The sequence below is a fragment of the Sparus aurata genome, chromosome 12, assembly GCF_900880675.1.
Source record: "Sparus aurata chromosome 12, fSpaAur1.1, whole genome shotgun sequence".
NCBI classification, from domain to species: domain Eukaryota; kingdom Metazoa; phylum Chordata; class Actinopteri; order Spariformes; family Sparidae; genus Sparus; species Sparus aurata.
The window spans coordinates 751,544-772,898 of record NC_044198.1 but is presented as its reverse complement, the minus strand read 5'-3'; the positions used below and the strand labels follow the sequence as shown (position 1 = coordinate 772,898).

The window sequence follows — 21,355 nt, the reverse complement described above, 5'->3', positions numbered from 1 at the left end:
GGAAGAATTAAAAGTAACACAATAGTTACTTTTCCTGGTAACTAGTTACGTTTATAGTGGAGTAATTCCGTTACTAACTAAGTTACTTTTTGGAAGAAGTAACTAGTAACTATAACTAATTACTTTTTTTAAGTAACGTGCCCAACACTGTCAACAAGACCAGCATATGTTGTGTTTTGGTACTGGTCTATGCTGGTTATTCCAGCAGGGATGACAAGTTAGCCAACTCTTGCCCAGCCAGCCTCCCTAGAATAATTGATTTCCCTAGTATAGGAAGCGCTTGTCTATCACCTGAAGAATGACAACAACGGTTCTAAAAAAACAAGCTTTGCATCTATTGTGGTCAGCCCAAATGAGGCCAGGGGAATATGATGTCTCATCTGTTAATCTCATTTCTCAATTATTTCACACCTTCTCGGTTGATCAGCAACTAAACTGACAATAGACAGTGAAAATTCAGAGGCACATTGGACCATATTTCAAGGTAAATTGCATCTTTACCTAATGATTTATTAATATAGTATCTTCTATTTGTTCTCTGGTAACTGATTATTATCTACAGTATGGAACTTGATTTAGTTATTCAGGGATTCAAGTCTTAAACAGTTAAACAGCAAAAAGTTGTTTTGTGTTACTTGAGTATTACCTCAAAATTTGATAATGTGGTAAATTCAAATACAAAAAGCTCAATGAGAGCACAGTGCCCAACTACCCCATTATGATTGTGTTTTCTGCATGAAAGAGTGACCAATGTTGAAATGGTCCACATTAATCAGAATCTAAAATAACTTTTTGTCATGTATTGTTCTGTCAAGAAGTGACACATAGCAGCACACTACTACCAGTAAGGATACTTGTAGCCAACAGTAAGATGTAGTTTATTATTTAAATTAAAATGATAATGAAGTCGTCTTGTCACCCTCTGTGTCTTTAGTACAAAGCCTGACAGCATTTTCTAACAGACAAAATCTGAAAAAAAGAATGTCTACTATCTCAATCCAGAATAAAAAAAAAAAAAGTGTGACATCCAGCTCATCTAAATTATTAATTGCAAATAACTTTGTAATTCAACAGTAAAAATGTGTATTATTTATTTTCATTTCACATTATTAATGATTCTGATAATGCTACTATAACATCAATTGGTTTATACCCAAAGCATTTTTCACATAATTGTCTTTTACAAATTTTAGCTTATATGATCAGATTTAAAACATCTTAAATGGTCTTTTTCATTATAGCCACATAAGAGAATACATATTTCATTGTATTCTTCAGTAATAAGGCAGAGAAGCAGAAAGAATGTTTACATTTTTTCAGAAATATCTTGACACTGTGAAGCACAAAACTCAGAACTGATTTAATATTTAATAAGAAACACAGCACTGAAGGTTTTCATGGTGTATTTACATCACTCCTAGACTTAAAAGCAATGCATTGTCAGTTATGTTAAGCATACAAGTGACAAAATAAATAAGTACTTAGTCTTTGTTTTGTATTAATATGCCACGTGAAACAGATGGCTATGTATATTTTACATCTTTTGAATCATATTTGTTTAAATATAAATGTATATTTTATATAGCAGAAATAATGCCTGCAAGCATTACCAAATAAATAATACATAATCTTCATGTGAAAAGAAAATACAGCGGTATGGCCAACGCATAAAACACTAATTATGTGGCAGAATGTCTATGTCATCATACTGAGTGACTCAGACTGTCTTCTGATTCTACATAAAAATCATTTTAAGAAACAGTTAAAGAAATGGTTACAGAGCCAAATGAAGGTTATTTATTGTGCAGTCTAGAAGTAGTGACACTCTTTGGTAGAACTATGTTCATGTTAGCAGACATGACCAAACAACCGTACAACACAGACTGCACAAGCAAGGTTAGTTAAAATATGCAAATGTGTTACATGTTGACTTTGAAAAATAAAAGTCATATTCAAACACATCAGAGATATGACTTAATGAATGAAAGCTGTTAACCATCATATAAACATTTAGCAGTTCTGTAACCCCAAAATACATTCCTGAAGAACACATGGATATCTTCATGTATGACGAAATTAGACATAAATTAAATCTTCGATTCTTCACACAGTTTGTAGATATTATTGCATTTAAAGATGCAATCAGTGTTATCACACTGGTTATGAAGGGTACACTTAATTGGAGTGTTCTGTTGAAGAAAATAGAGAATGGCTGGTCTTCAAGTTTTGGTGGCAACAAATTAACTGAGTAAGTTCATATGAAGTGAAAAATGGATACTAGCTAACAAGGAAAGAAAAACTAAAATTCATAAAGATACTTTTGAGCATTAAGGGAAATGTAGGATACTACATTGAGCTTGAGCCATACTAAATGTAAGGATATGTCGGCCTCAGATATTTCAATTTTGACCAATCTTTTTGTGTTATTGTTGTCCCTTGTAAGTCCCTTAATTGTATGTATGTGCAATATCACACCCTTTTGCCCAATAGTAAACTGGAATTATGTAGATTAAATCCCAATATATATTAACTTGAGAAAAAAATGTACAGGTTTATTTTAAGCATTATGCGTTTATTTAGTAATTAGTATAAGTAACATTAAAGAGCCAGACTTTACTGATTGCACCTTTATCTAACTGTTATAATATGAGCTCACCAGCAGGATACTGGACTATACAGTGACAAATAAAAACATTATTATCTCTAACATCTTCCCCACCTCATAAAAAATGCAGGTCATACCCTGATTTCTTATCCATTAAGATTAGTCCCAGTGTTCAGTTTTGAATACTGTATTTCAGAAAAAAGAAATTCAGTGAGACAGACCATAATCAGGGTAAATGAAAATCAAATAATGGAGTGGTGAGGTTGAGTGACAGAAGAGGACACCACACAAGCTGCTCATTATTCCATCACAGCATTTAAGGACGTAGCATGCACCCTGAACGCATAAATTTGATATAATAATAAAACTTTCATGTCAGTGGTCACTTCCAACTCTAGACATTAAAAGCAGCCAGCGAGTTATTTTTGATTGGTAACTGGAAGATTAAGATGGTGAGTACATGGTCCAGTATGCAATGTTGCAGTTCCCTTAAGCATACAAAACAGAAAGACACCATTGATATTTTTTCTGCACTGTAATATAATGTGAGCTGCTGCTACATACTAGTGTATGGCACTTTACCTACTAGACATGAACACATTTGTACACTTCTTTTTTTTTCTTTTTTTTATGTATAAAAGTTTTTATTTACTACATCACTAAAATAAAAGTTTCATTTTTCATTTACACCGCAAATGGTTTATAGAAAATAAAGGTTTGATAGTGACTTTTTTCCTTTTTTTTTTTTTTTTGCCCTCTCAACATTAAGGATTCTCAGCCATTTCTTGCTTTACTTTACACAGTAACTGGATCTTGTTTGGTGGTTGAATTGGATGGCTTGACTTGCAGGTCATCATTTGATGATGCTGGGTTAGTCCTGCTACTGTAAACAGCCCTGCGCAAGTGGGCTGTAGTGCTGTCTGTAGTAATGAAGGGTGTGTGTTCCCCCTGAGGCTCCTGTGATTCATTCTTGAGCATGCTGACACCACTGGACTCCACATTGTGTAGCAAATGGCCATTGCTGTTGATGCTGCAGTTGTTGATGTTGTTGTTTTTATTAAGCAACTTCTCGGGTGATGCTGAGAGCATATGGCTGGCAGCTGTGGAGTTATGGTCATCTATGATTTGGTAGTTACCATTCTCCATAGAAAACAACGGGCTAGGTGGTAAGCTATGTTCCACGTGGCCATGGTTGTAGTAGGCAGAGGTCCTCTTCTGTTCATCTCGGCCTGAGGACTTGTGTTGCTGATGTGTTTTCAACAACAGCAGGGGGCGCTCCTCTTCACCAGAGGGACTTAAAGCTACTGATGGGACAGAGATGGCCAGGCTGGACAGGGGGGCTGACATCTCTGATGGAGGAGACCCTGGAGTTGTAAGAGAGGTTTGAGACACCGGAGACAGCTGGGTTGGGGTCGTCATGGCAGATACAGACCTACAACAGACATAATAGTGAAAGAAACACTTTAGTTTGAAGATGTTCATGCTTTAGTTCCACACATACCCTGACATCAACACTGTGCTGAGAAGATTGCTGTTGGAAATACAACATGAAGTAATTCACTCTCATCCACACAGTTAATGCTGCTGTAAGTATTTTCATATTGAAAAAGGTGTTAATAGTTTTATATACCAGCATTAATCACTGTCATTGTGTTTGGTTGGCAACCCATGTCTGTCTTCCCCCCGCTCATGCAGTGAAAGAGGAAAGAAATCTTTTGGTATCCCTGCCCACTTTATCCAATCAGGCTAGAGAACTCCATAAAGAGGTGGTCCTGTCTGCTTGTGAACGCGCAGAGAGCAGGATCCTCCTAACCCTAACCCTAACTCTAACCCTACTGCCAGTGGCAGAACAGTATAAGCTACCAATTCCAGCACTCCTGGGGCCAAATGTATAAACCATGCGTACACACGAAAAATTTACTTATGCCACTTACCACGCAGGTTTCCAAATGTATTCAAATCTACAGGCAGTGAGACTGTGCGTACTGGTACACATGTTTTACACCGCCATTTTTCACACAGATTTCTGAACATATAAAAATCCACAGAGGGAGAGAATGTGCATACTGGTACACATCTTTAACACCATGTGTACCATGCATGCAGTCTTTTTAGTCAGATTATTGTGATGTTGCGAGTTGGGAAAAATTATATGAAAGTGTGAATTAGGGTGACATTTATTTGGAGCTGTTTTTTTTCTATCTATAGTTTAAAAAAACATTCACTATGATTACACAGTGATGCACAAATAGTTTTTACTATCTTCTGTAAATATGTTTGTCAGTGTGCAGTATGATAGTTATAATAACAATAATCTTTTTGTAAATTAACAAGTAAATACATGATCTTTATGCAAGTTAAGATTTTCCTGTATAATTCGGGAGTAAGAATCCTTCAGGACTCAGCACTATAAGGGCTGTAGCTGTGTAATGGCTCTGCCACACGACCCATAAGCCGCTCTGGTGTTGCGAGAGGACATGCCAATGCGCAATTTATGCTAGACCAGGGGCGGAGCTATGGGTGGGCCTGGATGTGCACAGGCACATGCCGGGGCATGTTGTGATTGTGGTTGTGTACATATTCAATTTGTCAGACATTTAAATACCTGTGCGCTGATTGTGCGCACTGAACTGTCCAAGGTGCTTAACCCGGAGCAGCACATGCTCTCTGTCTCGTACAGTAGTGTGAAGTTTTGTGTTATTAGTAAACAGACAAAAACATGTCTCTCGTCTCGTTGAACAGCAGCAAAACAATAAAGCTTCATCAAATAGCCTACATAAACTCGATCTCACTCGTTCTCTACCTCTTTTTCCCCTTTGGGTCTTAGTGAAATTTAACAGAACGGAGGTCCAGTTGTGGAGTAGCGGTCTCTACTGTGTATCCACTCATAGGTATATTATTCGTACCATAGGCTAATTTACAGTGGCCCGGCAGACTTTATTATAGCATATCATTAATCATTTACATAATATCTCATATCGCTTTAAAAATAATCAGGCCCATCCAGATTTTTCCAGGCCCACCCATTAGCTACGTTCTGGCTCCGCCACTGTGCTAGACCGAGGTTTTAAAGAACTGTGCTGCTGGTGTTCTAGCCCATGATGATAGCCACTCACTCAGAGTTTTATACATTTGGCCCCTTGTGACAACTTATATAAACATGTCAAGTAATGAAAAACACTTAAAGAAAATATATTTGTGCAAGTGTTGTGATGAAGAGAGGAGGGAGAGGTTGGCTATAGGGGTGGGCGGATCGATCCAAATATCGATCGTATCGATTCCAAGGTGAGTATTGGTATCGGATCGATACTAAGGCAATGGGATCTATATTTTTGTTGTAGTTTCTCTTCTATAAGTTCAGCAAATCACTTGTGTTTCTTCACAGACTTCGTGCGATCGCAGCGTCTCTCTTAGTCCTTATGCGCAGTGCTCCTCTCCACCTCGCTCACTCAGGTTCACTCTGAAGTATGACTATGGCAGAATACAATAACCCTTTTGTGTATCTGTTGAAGGAACATTAGTATTACTATTTAGGCTACATGCAGATAGGTTATAGATTTAATTATGTTAAATATTATTATCTTATTTGGCTAAAATCTTTTTGCTGTGTTTTATTATTATCATAATCATGATCAGCTAATCAAAGGCAAAAGTACAAAATCATTCAATGATCAGGAATTTTCAAGTAAAAAAATCGGTATCAGTATCGGTATCGGCAATACAGGCCCTGTATTTACTTGGTATCGGATCGATACCAAAATTTGCAGTATCGCCCACCCCTAGTTTGCTAGCTGCAAAAAGGACAGGAAGTTTTTTTTCCCCCTCAAAACCCTGCCCTCTGTACTCAAAGTGTATGCTTGCACTCAGATGTATCATTGCTTGGACAGATTTCATGCGCCCTTCTCCTCTCACTCAGGCTGCGCCGCTGTACTCCTGAAACTTCGGCTCTCAGATCTTTCCTGCACTCTTTTTTTAGGTAAAAATCCTGTCGAAATTCCACACCCAATTGACTGTCTGTTGAAGTGTTGGCCCATTAAATGATCCCTGCCTCATCACAGATGCAATTGCTTTAGTACTTAGAGCATCTTGTAAGGGCAGGTCATTCTTTAACCTTTTACCTTTTTATAGCCTTAAAAGTTAACCATGGGCAGCACAGCCTGTTCTGTCAAAAGGATGCCATAACAACTGGAGGAAGGTCAATTAGTTTTTTAATCAAACTGGAAGTGTGCTCACATATATCAGCCCCTTATCCTGCCCTTACTAAACCCACATCCAATCATAAGTGGTCAATGCAAAGAGCCTTGTGAATATTAATTTATGCATATTGGAAATGAGCCACTGATCATACAGTAAATCCACAACCAAGAGACAAAGATTTTTTTTTTGTGTTTGTGGATGAGGTTATGAAAGATGTTATTTACATTTAGAAGACGCTTTTGTCCAAAGTGAAGTACAGCATTTTATGAATACATTCATGGCAGTGGCTGCCATGCATGGTACCAGCCAGCACATCAGGAGCAGTTTGGGGTTCAGTATCTTGCCCAAGGACACTTCCCCTCAAACCAGTGACCTTCAGATAACAAGATCTACCCCAGAGCCACAGCTGCCCCTGATATGTCATTTACAACTTACTAATTTATTGATTCTCAGTCTCCCTCTCATAGTGAGACAACAGAAAATCCATAAAGCAGAGCATACCCAAGTGGCACAGCTATATCTATGTGTTAACAATAATCATAATCATTTGAAAATGGAAGTTTGACACATGAACACATTTTATTTAATGAGTTGTCTAACAGTAAATGCCGCCTGCATCATGATTAGGAGTCACAGAGAAGGTAAGTAGTTTATCGGTCGTGTGAAGGCTTTTCATGGCTTAATTTCCAGGCTTTGATCATTTACTCAATCCATATTTGGAGGAGGTTGAGATGTTATAATTCAAGGTTGTTTATGGAATAGCTATTCTTCACTTCAAGTGCAACTATAAGCAGTTTCTACTATCTGGCTTCTATTTACCACCTCAGTATAGGCTTTGCAAATTCCCTTTGCCTCCAAAAAGTACACATTTGCATGCCCCAAAGTTTCCAAACATTTACAAACATTTCCAGGTCAAGTATTTTTTTTATAAATTCTTATTTAAGCTTAGAAAGTGGTGTAAAAAGTGAGTATTCTTGAATAACTGATTGAGGGACTATGTAGATGATGACGATAAGTCACTGGAGAGCAAGCTGGGAGATGATATATTAATGAATAATTAGGTAATGATTATCTCATTAATATCTGTTGATTGTCAAACTGACCACTTTGTTCTTGAGTTGTTCTTGATTAACTATCAACCACCTGCCAACTGGCATGAACTAGGAATGACTCATTCATTTCTAATTACTGAATCATTAGTGACTGTTTTTATGTACTTTCATGTAAAGTGAGACATCATGCTGAATAGTAACCAAATAGACTGCTTAAATACTTATTACTGAAACATTAATTACTCTTTTTGTGTACCTTTAACTTAAGTGAAACATTATACTGAGTAGTTACCCATGGGACTCACTAAAAATTAATTACTGAATAATTGCACTTCTTGTGTACCTTCAAGTGATTCATATTTATTGGGTCTATTACATGAAAAAGAATTTGATCAGTCATCACCTATTAACTGTAGCAAACTGCGGAACACCCAGTTTAACTTGTGATATAACTTTAACCAGTGGTGTAGGAATACAACATAAGACTACCTATTTTTCAGTCGGCAACCGTCACTAATGCTAATGTAGCTCCTCAGGGATTTAAGCTGTTATTTTTCTAATTTGACAATCTAACCTTTCAAAACAAATTAGTTACGGTGGTAAGGCTACTGGTCAGGCCATAAGGCTAAACCAGCTAATATGTGCTAACAGTAGTTACACCACCCAACTAAAATGCAGAGCTGAGTTCCCTCCCTAGACAGCTTAACAACCATTTACACCTGGACTCACCTAGCCCTAACAACCCACATGAAGGTCAGCTGGGTCAATGACCCACAAGTGGCCCTAACGACTCTGGAACTCAAAGCCCCAGATGTCCCTAATGACACTGAAAGGACCCACACAGATTAAAAAAAAACTGCGACCCTCCTCCAGTTAGTTAGAAGCCTCTAGGATGAGAAGTGAAACATCTTCAAGAAACCAAAACAAGTCCAGTTGCCTACGATACAGCTGCAATCACATAATGGTATGGGCCGATGGAATGTGAATACTGTAGAATGCAGAATCAGTGAACTTATAGAAAATAATACCTTTTGATATATAAGAATGAATAATTCTTACGGATACTGTGATTTTGATACAATACTATGATTGTTGCCATATACTATTTATTATTTTATTTCTGTCATTAATATAGTAACTAGCTGATGAAAAAAAACTACTAAGAGGCCATCTGAATGTGTACAGGTAGTCTCTACATGTGTTGTGAATGCAATTTTAAGGTCATCAATATCCATGTTATCCATCAATATTCATTTTCCTAAGCTGCAGACAGTGCACATTTGTAGTGTTGCAAAGGCTGTTGCTCTCAGTGTGACAATGCACCTTGTAGGGGCTGGAAGACCTGTTAGAAAATTGCCCATTACGTGAACAAAAATGTCCACTGTAATGCTAATATTAGTTGTTTTTAAGTGTTAATGAGAAACTCCTTCAGGTTTCCTGGGAGCTCCAACTTTCCCCTGGATCCATCTCAGTTTGTTGTGACACACCAAGCCCAAGTCCTTACGCAACACATTCATAGATACAAATGTCCATGACAGAGTGATATGTTTCATGTCATATCATCTCTTGTGTACATGAGCGCACAAAAACAACACACTCACAGTAGGCTATATGAAGACTGTGCACATTCATCTTTAAAAAGAGCCTGAGTCAGAGCGGGGAAAAGTGTCAATAAGTAACACAAAGTTTTATTCAGTGTTGTCCGTTGTTTCATTATTAACCAGACTCAACCTACATTTCCTTAATGCTAGGATTCACAGAGACTGGTGTGTGTGTGTGTGCTGGGCACATTTTTATGGCTTTCGTTTTAGAAGTGCGTGCACACAGACCTGTCCAAACCAAAATGTTAAAATGTGCCTCTTTTTGTTAGATTTTCATCTATTGTAGGTCCTATTTGCAAACCCGTATCAGCGTAGTCACACCGGGTATACCTGTCATCAACAACATAAAACCTTGAACACAGCACCAGAATTCAAAATAATAGATCCTGTGCATTTTACTAAAACCCTAACCAGTAAATCTCAATTCTGATTTTGTGGTGAAGATCAACAGGTTCCTGTTCCTAACATAATTAATCTTTCAGTCTTGAGTTCTAAAGAGCTGAGAAAATGTATTTGAATTGAGGAAAACGTAATGTACGCATTTAATTTTTGTTTACTGTACATAACTTGTTAACACTTTAATTATTTAATTATTAAATATACTCAATTATTACTATTCACCCATCACAATGTATCTCCAACACGCATTTTGGTGAACAGTATATACAGTTGCAATCCAAATTATTCAACCCCCACTGAAAATTAGGTTTATTGGCAAAATGTACAAACTAGCAGCTGTTTCTCCAAATTCACCACAAAATGCCACTTTTACTGAACACTGCAGTTTTAAAATTATTCAACCTCTTCATGACAAGCATCTTTAGTACTTAGTAGAGCACCCTTTCGCTGTTATGACCTTCTGCAAACATGATGCATAGCCAGGCAAACACCTTCAGTTCACTAATTTTGTTGGGTTTGCATGCTGCAACTGCATTTTTTAAATCCCACCAGAGATTTTCAATGGGGTTCATGTCAGGCGACTGTGATGGCCATTCTAGTATCTTCCAGGACTTCTTCTGAAACCAAGCTTTGGTGGACTTTGAGGTATGCTTGGGATCATTGTCCTGTTGGAAGGTTCAATGACGCCCAAGCTTCAGGACATTTTCTCCCAGGACTTCCTGATACGTGATTGAATCAATATTGCCCTCCACACGCTGCCAGGTTCCCAGTGCCAGAGGAAGCGAAGCAGCCCCAGAGCATCCCTGAGCCACCGCCACTGTAGGCAGGGTGTTCTTTTCAGTGTATGCTTCATTCTTCCTCCTCCAGACATACCACTAATCCATAGGGCCAAAAAGTTCCAGTTTTGTTTCAATGCTCCACTGAACAGAATCCCAAAACCTCTTCAGTAGTGGTCAGTAGTGGTGTACGTCTTGGAGTTGGGGCATGGAGCTCTTCAGCGTTTAGTATGCGCCTTACTGTGGAAACTGAAACCTCAGTGCCTGCTGCCACCAAGTCTTGCTGCAGGTCTTTTGCAGTCAGTCGAGGGTTTTTGACCACCTGCCTCCTCAGGACTCTGGTGGCAGCTGCTGATAGCTTCCTCTATCTGCCACGTCCAGGTAGTGTAACCACTGTTCCTTTAACTTTAAACTTGCAAACTATGCTTCCAACTGTATCTCTGTATCTCTAGGAAAATGCAGTACCTTTGCTGTCTTTTTGTGTCCTTTTCCTTGTTTGTGCAAGGTAATGATCTCTTCTCTAAACGTTTTGGACAATTCTCTTGGCCTAAGCCATATTTCATACATGCAATGAAACTTCATCATCAACAGTCCAGGCATTTGAGGTGTTCTATTTCAAGCACACCTGATTCAACTAATGAAGCCCTTGATTGGTTGCATCAGGTATGCTTGAGACCACACCTGATTTGCAAATGTGTGCTCTGAGGAATTCTGTTCAGGGGGTTGAATATCTTTGAGACTGCAGTAAACATTGAAAATAATATTTAGTGTTGAATTTGGATAAAATCCTTGTACTAGTTTTATTTAGCTATTTAAAACTGTTCTTGTGAGATTTGTTTATAAATAAAATAAATAAAATGTTTTGTAAATAAACCTAAAATGCAATGGGGGTTGAATCATTTTGATTGCAACAATATTGAGCCCAACAGTGGCCTCCTATGTTATTAAATATTTAGAATACATACTTTTTTAGATGTTAAGTGTTATTTATGTATGTATTTTATGCTATTTTAATTTCAATTGCTGATATTGTCCTATGAAAGCCTTTGTTGTTTGTTTGTTAAAATGAATCAATCCGTTACCTTTTACTTTAAGACAAGTCCCTGTCGAAGTTGGATGTATCTTGGCCCTTCTTTGAGTGAGCACTTAAGTCTCTGGTGCCACCAGTGGCATTCAGACGAACCCGGTCGCCCCGTGTGGCACGTTGGTTATGCTCGGGCAATGACATCACCGAGACGGACTCAGTGTCAGATAGAACACTGTTGCTCCAGTCATTACTCCAGCTGCAGAGACAGGGAGGGCGGTGGTTTACATGGAGACAGGTTTCAGACAGGCCTCTAGACCATGACATAAATACATTTGTGAGTCAGATTTCTGTCTGAGCCTTTCACAGTAATTCACTCGTACTTGCTCTCAGTCAGCATGAATTTCTTACTTTCTAATGCAGTGTTCAATAATATGATCAGCAACTGGAATTACTGGAATTTGCAAGTTTTTGTTCAGCCAATCAGGATTGAGCCTCCAAAGATGTCCAAATTGATGGGTGTCCTATTATATTCAGGATGGCAGTTCACAGGGTGGCTTTGGTGACCAATGACCCAGAATTAAGTTTGTGGTACTAGTTGCCTGGTCAACCGCATAGAAGATTCTGTATCATTTGGTCTAACAGAGTGTTTGAATTTTAATGTTAGCAGCTCTCAGGTTTTTTTGTCATTGGTGTTTTACTGTGACAGAAATAAAATCTACAGTTTGCCTGCGAAAATTTTTTTTTTAGTTCTTAAGTAATGTTAATGTTGTGGCTGAGTGATCTTCCCACAATGACCTTATAAACCCTTGATTCCACTGGAGACATGTCTGTTGCCCATATGGCCTCATATGCCACTGGGAGCATTTCAGGGAATAACGTTTTTCTATACTTTGGATTGCAGTCCCTGTGGCTAGTTTGACATACATGCACAAAATCTGGTACACAAATCTATCACAACTACATTTTCATAAAAAGCTCTTGGTGCCACTGCCTCAACTCAAAAGGAAGTCAACCCTTCTGAATGTAGTTTACTCTATTTTTGTGATAGTAGTTTGTTTAAGTGCACATGATGTACATCAGGAGCAGTTTGGGGTTCAGGATCTTACCCAATCACACTTTGACATGCAGACCAGGGGACTCGAAACAGCAACCTTCTGATAAAAACACACTGGCTCTACCCCTGAGCCACAGCCACCCCTTAATATAGGTGATCTGCCAAGAAACAGGAAGTTGCTGTAACTTGGTTGTACATGGTTGAATCCCTCCCAAACTTCACACGTTTTCTAAGCGTCCCACTTGAACACATTAAGATGCCAATAAAAAGCAAAAACAAAGCAGCCCACATACATTACCTCAAACAGCACAGAGACAAGCCTTAAAACTTCTGGAATAAAGTTATTTGGAGTGATAAAACCAACATTGAACTTTTTGGCCACAACCATAAATTGTACATTTGGAGTGGAGTCAACAAGGCCTATGATGAAAAGTACACCATTCCTACTGTGATCATGGAGGTGAATCGCGGATGTTTTGGGGATTTGTGAGCTACCAAGGCACGGGGAACTTGGTCAAAATTGTTGACAAGATGAATGCAGCATGTTATCAGAAAATACTGGAGGAAAATTTGCACTCATCAGCCCGGAAGTTGTACATTGGACATACTTGGACGTTCCAACATGACAATGATCGGCCAAGTTGACCTGTCATTGGCTAAAGCAGAAAGGTTGTGAAGGTTGTTGAGTGGCCGTCTCAGTCTCCTGACCTCAATATCATTGAGCCACTTTGGGAAGATCTCAAGTTGGGGAGTTCATGCAAGACAGCCCAAGAATTTACAGGAACTGGAGGCTTTTTGCCAAGAAGAATGGCCAACTGTACCACCTGAGAAAATAAAGTGCCTCATCCACAACTACCACAAAAGACTTTAAGCTGTCATTGGTGTTAAGGGGGCAATGCATGGTATTAAAAATTAGGGTATGTAAAGTTTTGATCAGGGTCATTTGGGTAGCTTCTGTAGTCATCACGATTTTTGTGTTATCATTCATATTCTCCGAAAAATGGCCAAACAATCACAAATTCTGCCAGGGTATGTAAACTTATTAGCACAACTGTCTCTCTCTCTCTCTCTCTCTCTCTCTCTCTCTCTCTCTCTCTCTCTCTCTCTATATATATATATATATATATATATATATATATATATATATTTTTTTTTTTTTTATTATTTTACCGACCAGCAGCCCATCTGATATTAATCACAATGCTTATTTTTAAGACCTGCACCGCCCAATCCACAATTTGTGTTCATGGATATGTGATCGGCCCCTCACTACAGTGGTACTGTAAAAGCAAGCAGGTGTCTTCGTTTACATTTTATAGTGTAATTAGTTGAAACATTTATGTGATTAAAGTAATAGGGAATACAGTTTAGGCCTACACAAAACTCCAAATAACTAAGGGGGTGTGTCTGCAGGTAAAAAAGACTTCCGTGAAGGCTTTTTTTGTGTGTCCTCGCTCCTCAGAGCACAAAATAAGAGCTTTGGGATGGCCTGCAAGATAGCAGACAAGAATGACTCCCAGTTCAAGCAAGGACACAACAATAGCCCCTAGTCTGCTCCCCTAGTGAGTACATTCACTCCCACAGTCACCACTCAGCAATGCCACTGCTATTATGGACAACCACGGAACACACACCGTCACTGGTAAACTGGACCCCTACAGCAAGGTAATATTATACTGATACATTTAAATGTGTTTTATTCAAAAATGTAACGTATGTTTACAATGCATGTCCCAGTATAAGTCTAAGGCCATTTTATACTCAATAACAGCATCCTCTAAAAGGGGCGGGTGGCTCAAGCCTAATCTGTTTGTCTTCCCAGACACCTCTAGATTGACTCTGTTGAGTGTGGGACCTCTCACCAGCTTCCTGCCCCCACACAGGCCAGTCAGCAGAGACACGGCTGACAACACAGCTGATGGTGCCTGCTTTAGATTCAGGCCTGTGAGCTTAGCTCTGTTTATTTCTTATGTAACAGTATCTGTGATAAGTGAAGCCAAGGATACTTGTCCATCGAACCCAAAACCACCTCTGAGTTGGGATCTAAATTATCCTGCATTTTGCCATAAAATTGACCCAGAAATCTGCCTGAATGTTTGAAATACTCAAATGCAGCATTTTCTCTGGATCAAAGGTAGAATTGAATTATCAGATCTGAATCCGAATCTTCAGGATCAGAAATCTTTGGATCCTATTTGAGATACACATTTTTTGGATTAGATTCAAGTTTGATTGTAATCTGAACACTTTAATCCTGTGAAAAAAATGTGAAATTACAGCTCCTATAGACCTCCAAGGACCTGAACCTCCTCCGCCTTGCTCTGCCCTGGTAAAGGACCAATTATCTTCCACTTGCATAATTGTAATAAATACCTTCATCAACTGCTTCTCTGACTCGCTGGTTTGTCTGTATTAACAAAGACAAGAGTTAGGGTCTGCGAACAAACAACTGCCCCCCTCAACAGTACCTGCATTTCCAGTATCCTCTCATCTGGACTCATCTCTCCAAGCAAACCAGACAAGGGATCCTGCTTGGTCAGCATGACCATTCTACTAGCTACACCAAACTTTATTGATTGGTCTGTTCTTTCAAACTTAAATTTACAAATGCTATTTATTATTCTTAGAAAATGATGTTTTAGATATGATGAAAGTGTCAGAGTTCAAAGCAAAGACTGTCTCACTGCTTTTAAATCCATGTAGCTGTTAGCTGAATTGATTGTGGAAAGATATTGCAATATACTGTATATATACTGTATGCATACATTGATCAGCCACAACATTAAAACCACCAACAGTTCCATTGACAAACATCGATCATCTTGTAGCAATGCAATGTTCTGCTGGGAAACCTTGGGTCCTGGCATTCATGTGGACGCCACTTGACATGAACTACCTACCCAAACAATGGCAGCAGCATTCCTGGATGGCAGTGCCCCACACCACCACAAAAGCTACTCAGCAATTACCCAAGGAATGTGACAAAGAGCTAAAGCTCCCACCAGATCTCAATCTGATCAAGCATCCATGGGACATTTTGTCAAGTCCAACACACTGCACAGTATACATAATCTTCAACTGGGTGGTGAAAACAGAACAGAACAATGCTTTGTAGCTGTGATGGAAATGTTGTACTTTATAAGGAGAGATGTGAACTGAAGTCTTACATAGGAATGTTCAATGTAACTGTTTAACATGACCTGTAACTTGTGACCTTGTCTTAGGTTGTTTTATGACCCTTTGTGTTGTTATATGACCTATGTAAGATATTGAGTGACCACTGAAGGTTATCACTTCCTTCTCTGTGAATTATTCCTTTAAGTGCAAGACATAAATTAGTAACTACTAGAGTGAAAACACACCCACAGAGACAGATAAATACTATGCTTTTCTCCTCAGACATTGAGTCTTCACTTTGTAACAGACCTGTGTTTTGCTCTGTGAATGCTCCTCTTGTACAAGATTAAACCCTTGTTTGAACTTTGAGCTGACTCCGATCTCCTTCCTCCAGTTCTAAATTATCGCAGAAATATTTTAACAGTAGCATGATAATCAATGTTATCCACAATGTTATCGTCATCAGTGGTATTAATGTTGGGTTTATTCTGTAAATTTGGCACATGTCATTTTTGGCTCTTGTGCGTATGGACATTTGGGTGTGTTGCAGTTTTTGGTAAAAATCTGAGTTTAAAAGAGCCCTATGACCTGAGCACTGACATAGATAGGCAAGTGTCAACTACAGCACAGGTTTGGACCACTGAGTTTGTTGCTTCTTTTTCCTCCTCTTCCTCTCCCTCATCTTCTTTCTGACAGTGTAGGAACACTTCAGAGCATTGCTGCATCACTCTTGCGTAGTAATATCATTGCTTCCTTTGTTGGTTCTTATTGTTTTAAGTTAGCATTACATAAATACAATAAATAAAATGTTTTCTTTCCCCTTAAATTAACTGTTACTGAATTAATACTAGTAAGTAGAGCATGGATTCTGCTCAACTGCTCTGATGCACTGTCATGACTCTGGATTTGACATCGCCATGATGTCGAATGTCAATATTAGTGGCCAGGACATCCAGACTGAGATGCATCTGTTGAAACCTGATTTTTGAATCGAATTTACACCTACAAATGTGGTTTGGAATGTTGCAATGCCCTAATCAGTGCATTGCGATATGATCTGATTAATCATTCAAAATAAATAATGCTTTGCTAACTATGACAGTTTTAGTTGGGTTTAGTTTTAACAGCTTGCACCCATGAGGTGTCCAATTTGCTTCCACAACTTTTTCTCTCCCCCTGTGTCACGAATCCCCGGCCATGAGGTCTGTTTGGGTGTTTTTGTTGTGTCTTGTGGTGTTTGTCACTTTGCTGGCAGTGCTCGGGGGCGTGTCCTTCTCTGGCTGCTCACACACCTGGCTGAGGTCACCACCACACCTGCTCCTCATCAATCCCCTGCAGTACTTAAGGAGCAGCCACACATCCAGTCAAAGCCGGATCGTTGTGAAGTATTGTGTATGCTACCGCTTTTTCCAGCCAGTTTTTGTCGTTGCTACTGTTGGTTGCCTGTCTGCCTCAGCCTGCCGGAGCTTTTCTCTTGCCATCTGTTTGTGTCTGGAACTAACCATGTCTCTCTGCCTCAGGAATCATTCCAGGAAGTCAGCCCTGGAGCCCAGTCCACTTAACCCACGCCGCCTGTGAGCCAGCCACTCTCTGGACCTCCCACACCTCTAGGATCCCATTCTCGCCTGCCAGCTTCTCCGTTCATCACCATTTCACTCATTGTCAAATAAACTGTTTAAACTCAACCTTTTGTCCGATCTGCTTCTGGGTCCTCCTCAGAACCCTGACAGTACGATCCGGCCATGACAGACCCAGTGGATTTGGACAGACTACGTCAAGCCATAACCCATCAAGAATCTGTTTTAGGACAACATGGTAAAGCCCTCAGTGAAATCACAACTGGGTTACAGACTCTCGCCACCAGTTTGACCGACATTCGAGCCCAACTCAGCTCTCAAGCCAGCGCCGCCCCTGTGCCCGGGCCCTCTGCTGCTACCGCCTCCTCCTCAGCCTCCGCCTCCGATCGGGAGCCCTGGGTTCCCGCACCTGAGAGGTATGATGGCAATCTCGGCCATTGTCGCTCCTTTTTCTTGCAATGTGGACTTGTTTTTGATCAGCAGCCCAGCACCTATTCAACTGAGAGGTCGAAGATAGCCTATTTGATTGGGCTCCTCCGAGGTGAAGCGTTGGAGTGGGCTTCTGCTGCATGGGAGAAGCAGTCGCCGGTCACCACCACGTACGCCGCATTCACGGAGGAGATGCGTAAGCTGTTCGACCATCCTATAAGAGGTAAAGACGCATCTAAGAGGTTGTTTGCACTGCGACAGGGGGGTCGCAGTGTGGCCGAATACGCCATTGAGTTCCGCACTTTAGCAGTAGAAAGCAGATGGAATGATGATGCGCTTTCTGCTGTTTTTTCTAATGGTTTGACTGACCTTTTGAAGGATGAGCTTATCTCTTACCCAGTGAGTTCCAGTTTGGACGATTTAATCTCACTCGCTATCCGCATTGACAACCACTGCCGGGGAACGCCGGAGGGAGAGACGCCAGGCTGGAGGCTACGAACGCTCCCTGGCTCCCCGCTCCACTGGTTCAGTAAACCCCGCACCCCCTAACCCTGCTCCAGGTCCTCAGGACGTCTCCAGGAGGGAGAGTTCCCCGGCTGCCGAGCCCATGCAGCTGGGCCGTTACCAGTTGGATGAGGAGGAGCGTCAGAGACGCAGGAGAACTAACAGCTGTCTCTTCTGCGGCCAGCCCGGTCACTACATCGCCACCTGCTCCCAGTGGCAGTCAAACGGGCAGGCTCTCTAGTAGGAGGAAGCATCCTAGCGAGTCGCACCTCTGTTTCCCAAGCTTCCCATCAGCGAGCCCCGCTTCACATTACCCTCTCCCATAAAGGTCAGTCCATTACACTGCAGGCTTTGATTGATTCAGGGGCAGATGAAAGTTTTCTGGATTCTCTTGTTGTCAAACAGCTGGGCCTCTCCACGGTGCCTCTGGAGGTTCCCTTGGAGGCTAACACCCTGGATGGCAGACTCCTGGCCAGAGTGAATACCAAGACCTGCCCAGTCCATCTCCAGCTCTCTGGTAATCATATTGAGGATATTAGCTTTTTTGTTTTGGACTCACCTTTCATGACTGTTATCCTTGGTTACACGTGGTTAACCAAACACAATCACCATATAGACTGGTCTGCGGCCAAAGTTATTAACTGGAGTGTGTATTGCCATGCTAATTGCCTTAGATCAGCTCAGCCCCAACCCATCACTAGCCCTAGCTCTTGCCCTGATGCCCCAGACCTTAATCATGTGCCCCCTGTTTATCATGATCTCGCAGAAGTGTTTAGCAAGCTTCAGGCCTTGTCTCTACCCCCCCATCGCCCATATGACTGTAGTATCGACCTGTTACCTGGCGCCACATTGCCTGGAGGCCGCCTGTATAACATCTCCAAACCCGAGAGGGAGGCTATGGAGACGTATATTAAGGACTCCTTAGCAGCTGGCATCATCAGGCCATCCTCCTCGCCACTAGGGGCAGGTTTGTTTTTTGTGAGCAAGAAGGACAAGAGTCTAAGACGTTGCATTGACTTCCGGGGCCTCAACAACATAACCATTAAGAACAAGTACCCTCTACCTCTGATGTCTGCTGCCTTTGATTCCCTCCAGGGGGCGACAGTCTTCACTAAATTGGACCTGCGCAATGCCTACCACCTGGTGCGTATCAGACAAGGGGATGAGTGGAAAACTGCTTTCAATACACCATTAGGACATTTTGAGTACCTGGTCATGCCTTTCGGGCTTACGAATGCTCCTGCTGTTTTTCAGTGCCTAGTTAATGATGTCCTTAGAGATATTTTGGGCCGTTTTGTTTTTGTGTAGTTTAATGCCTCCACTGTCTCATTCCTCGGGTACGTAGTCTCACACGGACAGGTTAAGATGGACTCAGCTAAGGTCCAAGCCGTCCAGGAGTGGCCTCGCCCTGAGTCCAGGAAGCAGCTACAGAGGTTTCTTGGATTTTCTCATTTTTATAGGCGGTTCATTCGGAACTACAGTCGTATTGCTGAACCCTTGACTTCACTCACCTCTATTAACAGACCCTTTACCTGGTCCACTGAGGCGGAGAGTGCGTTCCAGGGGCTTAAGGACCTGTTCACCTCTGCCCCCATCCTCACCCAGCCTGATCCCACCCATCAGTTCGTGGTCGAGGTGGATGCCTCCAACATCGGGTTTGGAGCGGTTCTCTCTCAGCGCTCCCCTAAAGACGGTAAATTGCATACATGTGCCTACTCCTTCGTCATCTATCTCCTTCAGAGAGGAATTATGATGTGGGTAACAGGGAGTTGCTGGCAGTGAAGATGGCCTTGGAGGAGTGGCGCCATTGGTTGGAGGGGGCTGAACATCCGTTCTTGGTTTGGACAGATCATAAGAACCTGGAGTATATCCAGACTGCCAGACGACTCAACCCTCGCCAGGCCAGGTGGGCTTTGTTTTTTGGTCGCTTTAAGTTCTCTCTGACCTACAGGCCTGGATGCCAGAACACCAAACCAGACGCCTTATCCCGAGTGTTTTGCAAGGAGGGGGATTCGGACGAAGTGGCTGATACCATTGTTCCTCGTTCCTGTGTTGTTGGCGCCATCACCTGGGACATTGAGAAGGAGGTCAGAGAGGCACTTGTGACCCAGCCCGATCCAGGTAATGGCCCTCCTGGCCATCTGTTTGTGCCCCAGTCTGTCCGACCCTCTGTGTTGTCATGGGCTCACGCTTCCAGGTTGACCTGCCACCCAGGGATTGCTCGCACCTTAGCTTTCCTCTGCAGAAGGTTTTGGTGGCCGTCTTTGGAGGCAGACACCAAGTCCTACATCTCCGCTTGTCGCATCTGCGCTCAGAACAAGGGCTCTAATCTTCGATACGCTGGATAACTTCCCCCCCTGCCCATTTATCTGCGTCCTTGGTCCCATATTGCTCTAGACTTTGTAACTGGCCTGCCGCCATCTGAGGGTAAGACGGTGGCTCTCACTGTTGTCGATCGATTCAGTAAGTTTGCTAGGTTCCTACCCCTACCCAAACTCCCTTCTGCCAAGGAGATGGCTGATATTCTGGTCAGGGAGATTTTTTGTGTCCACGGTCTGCCCAGTGACTTGGTGTCTGATGGGGCCCCCAGTTTGTGTCCTCTATATGGAAAGCATTCTGCATTGCTATCGGGGCCTCTGTCAGTTTAACATCTGGTTTTCATCCCCAGTCCAACGGCCAGGCGGAGCAGGCCAACCAAAAGATGGAGAGCTCCCTCCGTTGCCTGGTCTCATCTAACCCCACCACCTGGGCTACTCAACTTCCCTGGGTCGAATACGCCCACAACACCTTGCCTACCTCTGCAACAGGTTTGTCCCCATTTCAGTGTCTTTATGGTTATCAGCCTCCCCTATTTCCCTCACAGGAGAAAGATGTTGCTGTGCCTTCAGTCCAAGCCTACATCAGGCGGTGCCACCGCACTTGGCTCTGAGCCCGCAAAACCCTGCTTAAAGCCTCGGAGCGGTACCAGCTCCACTCCAACCGCAGACGTGTTCCTGCACCTACATACGGTGTAGGAG

At 41.5% G+C, this 21,355-nt stretch overlaps 1 protein-coding gene across 7 annotated transcripts in view; it reads right to left on the bottom strand.

Annotated features, from left to right (window-relative positions):
• Positions 1–859: 859 nt before the first annotated feature.
• nrg1 (neuregulin 1) overlaps positions 860–21,355 on the bottom strand; it is a 57,511-nt gene continuing 37,015 nt past the window's right edge. For 6 of the 7 annotated variants that reach the window (XM_030436036.1, XM_030436038.1, XM_030436039.1 and 3 more), the window contains one exon: positions 860–4,037. In XM_030436036.1, the coding sequence (XP_030291896.1) occupies positions 3,401–4,037 (637 nt within the window). In that variant the 3' untranslated portion in view covers positions 860–3,400. Of the gene's footprint in view, positions 4,038–11,712; positions 11,914–21,355 lie in introns of all 7 variants that reach the window. The other variant, XM_030436042.1, reaches the window with a different exon arrangement.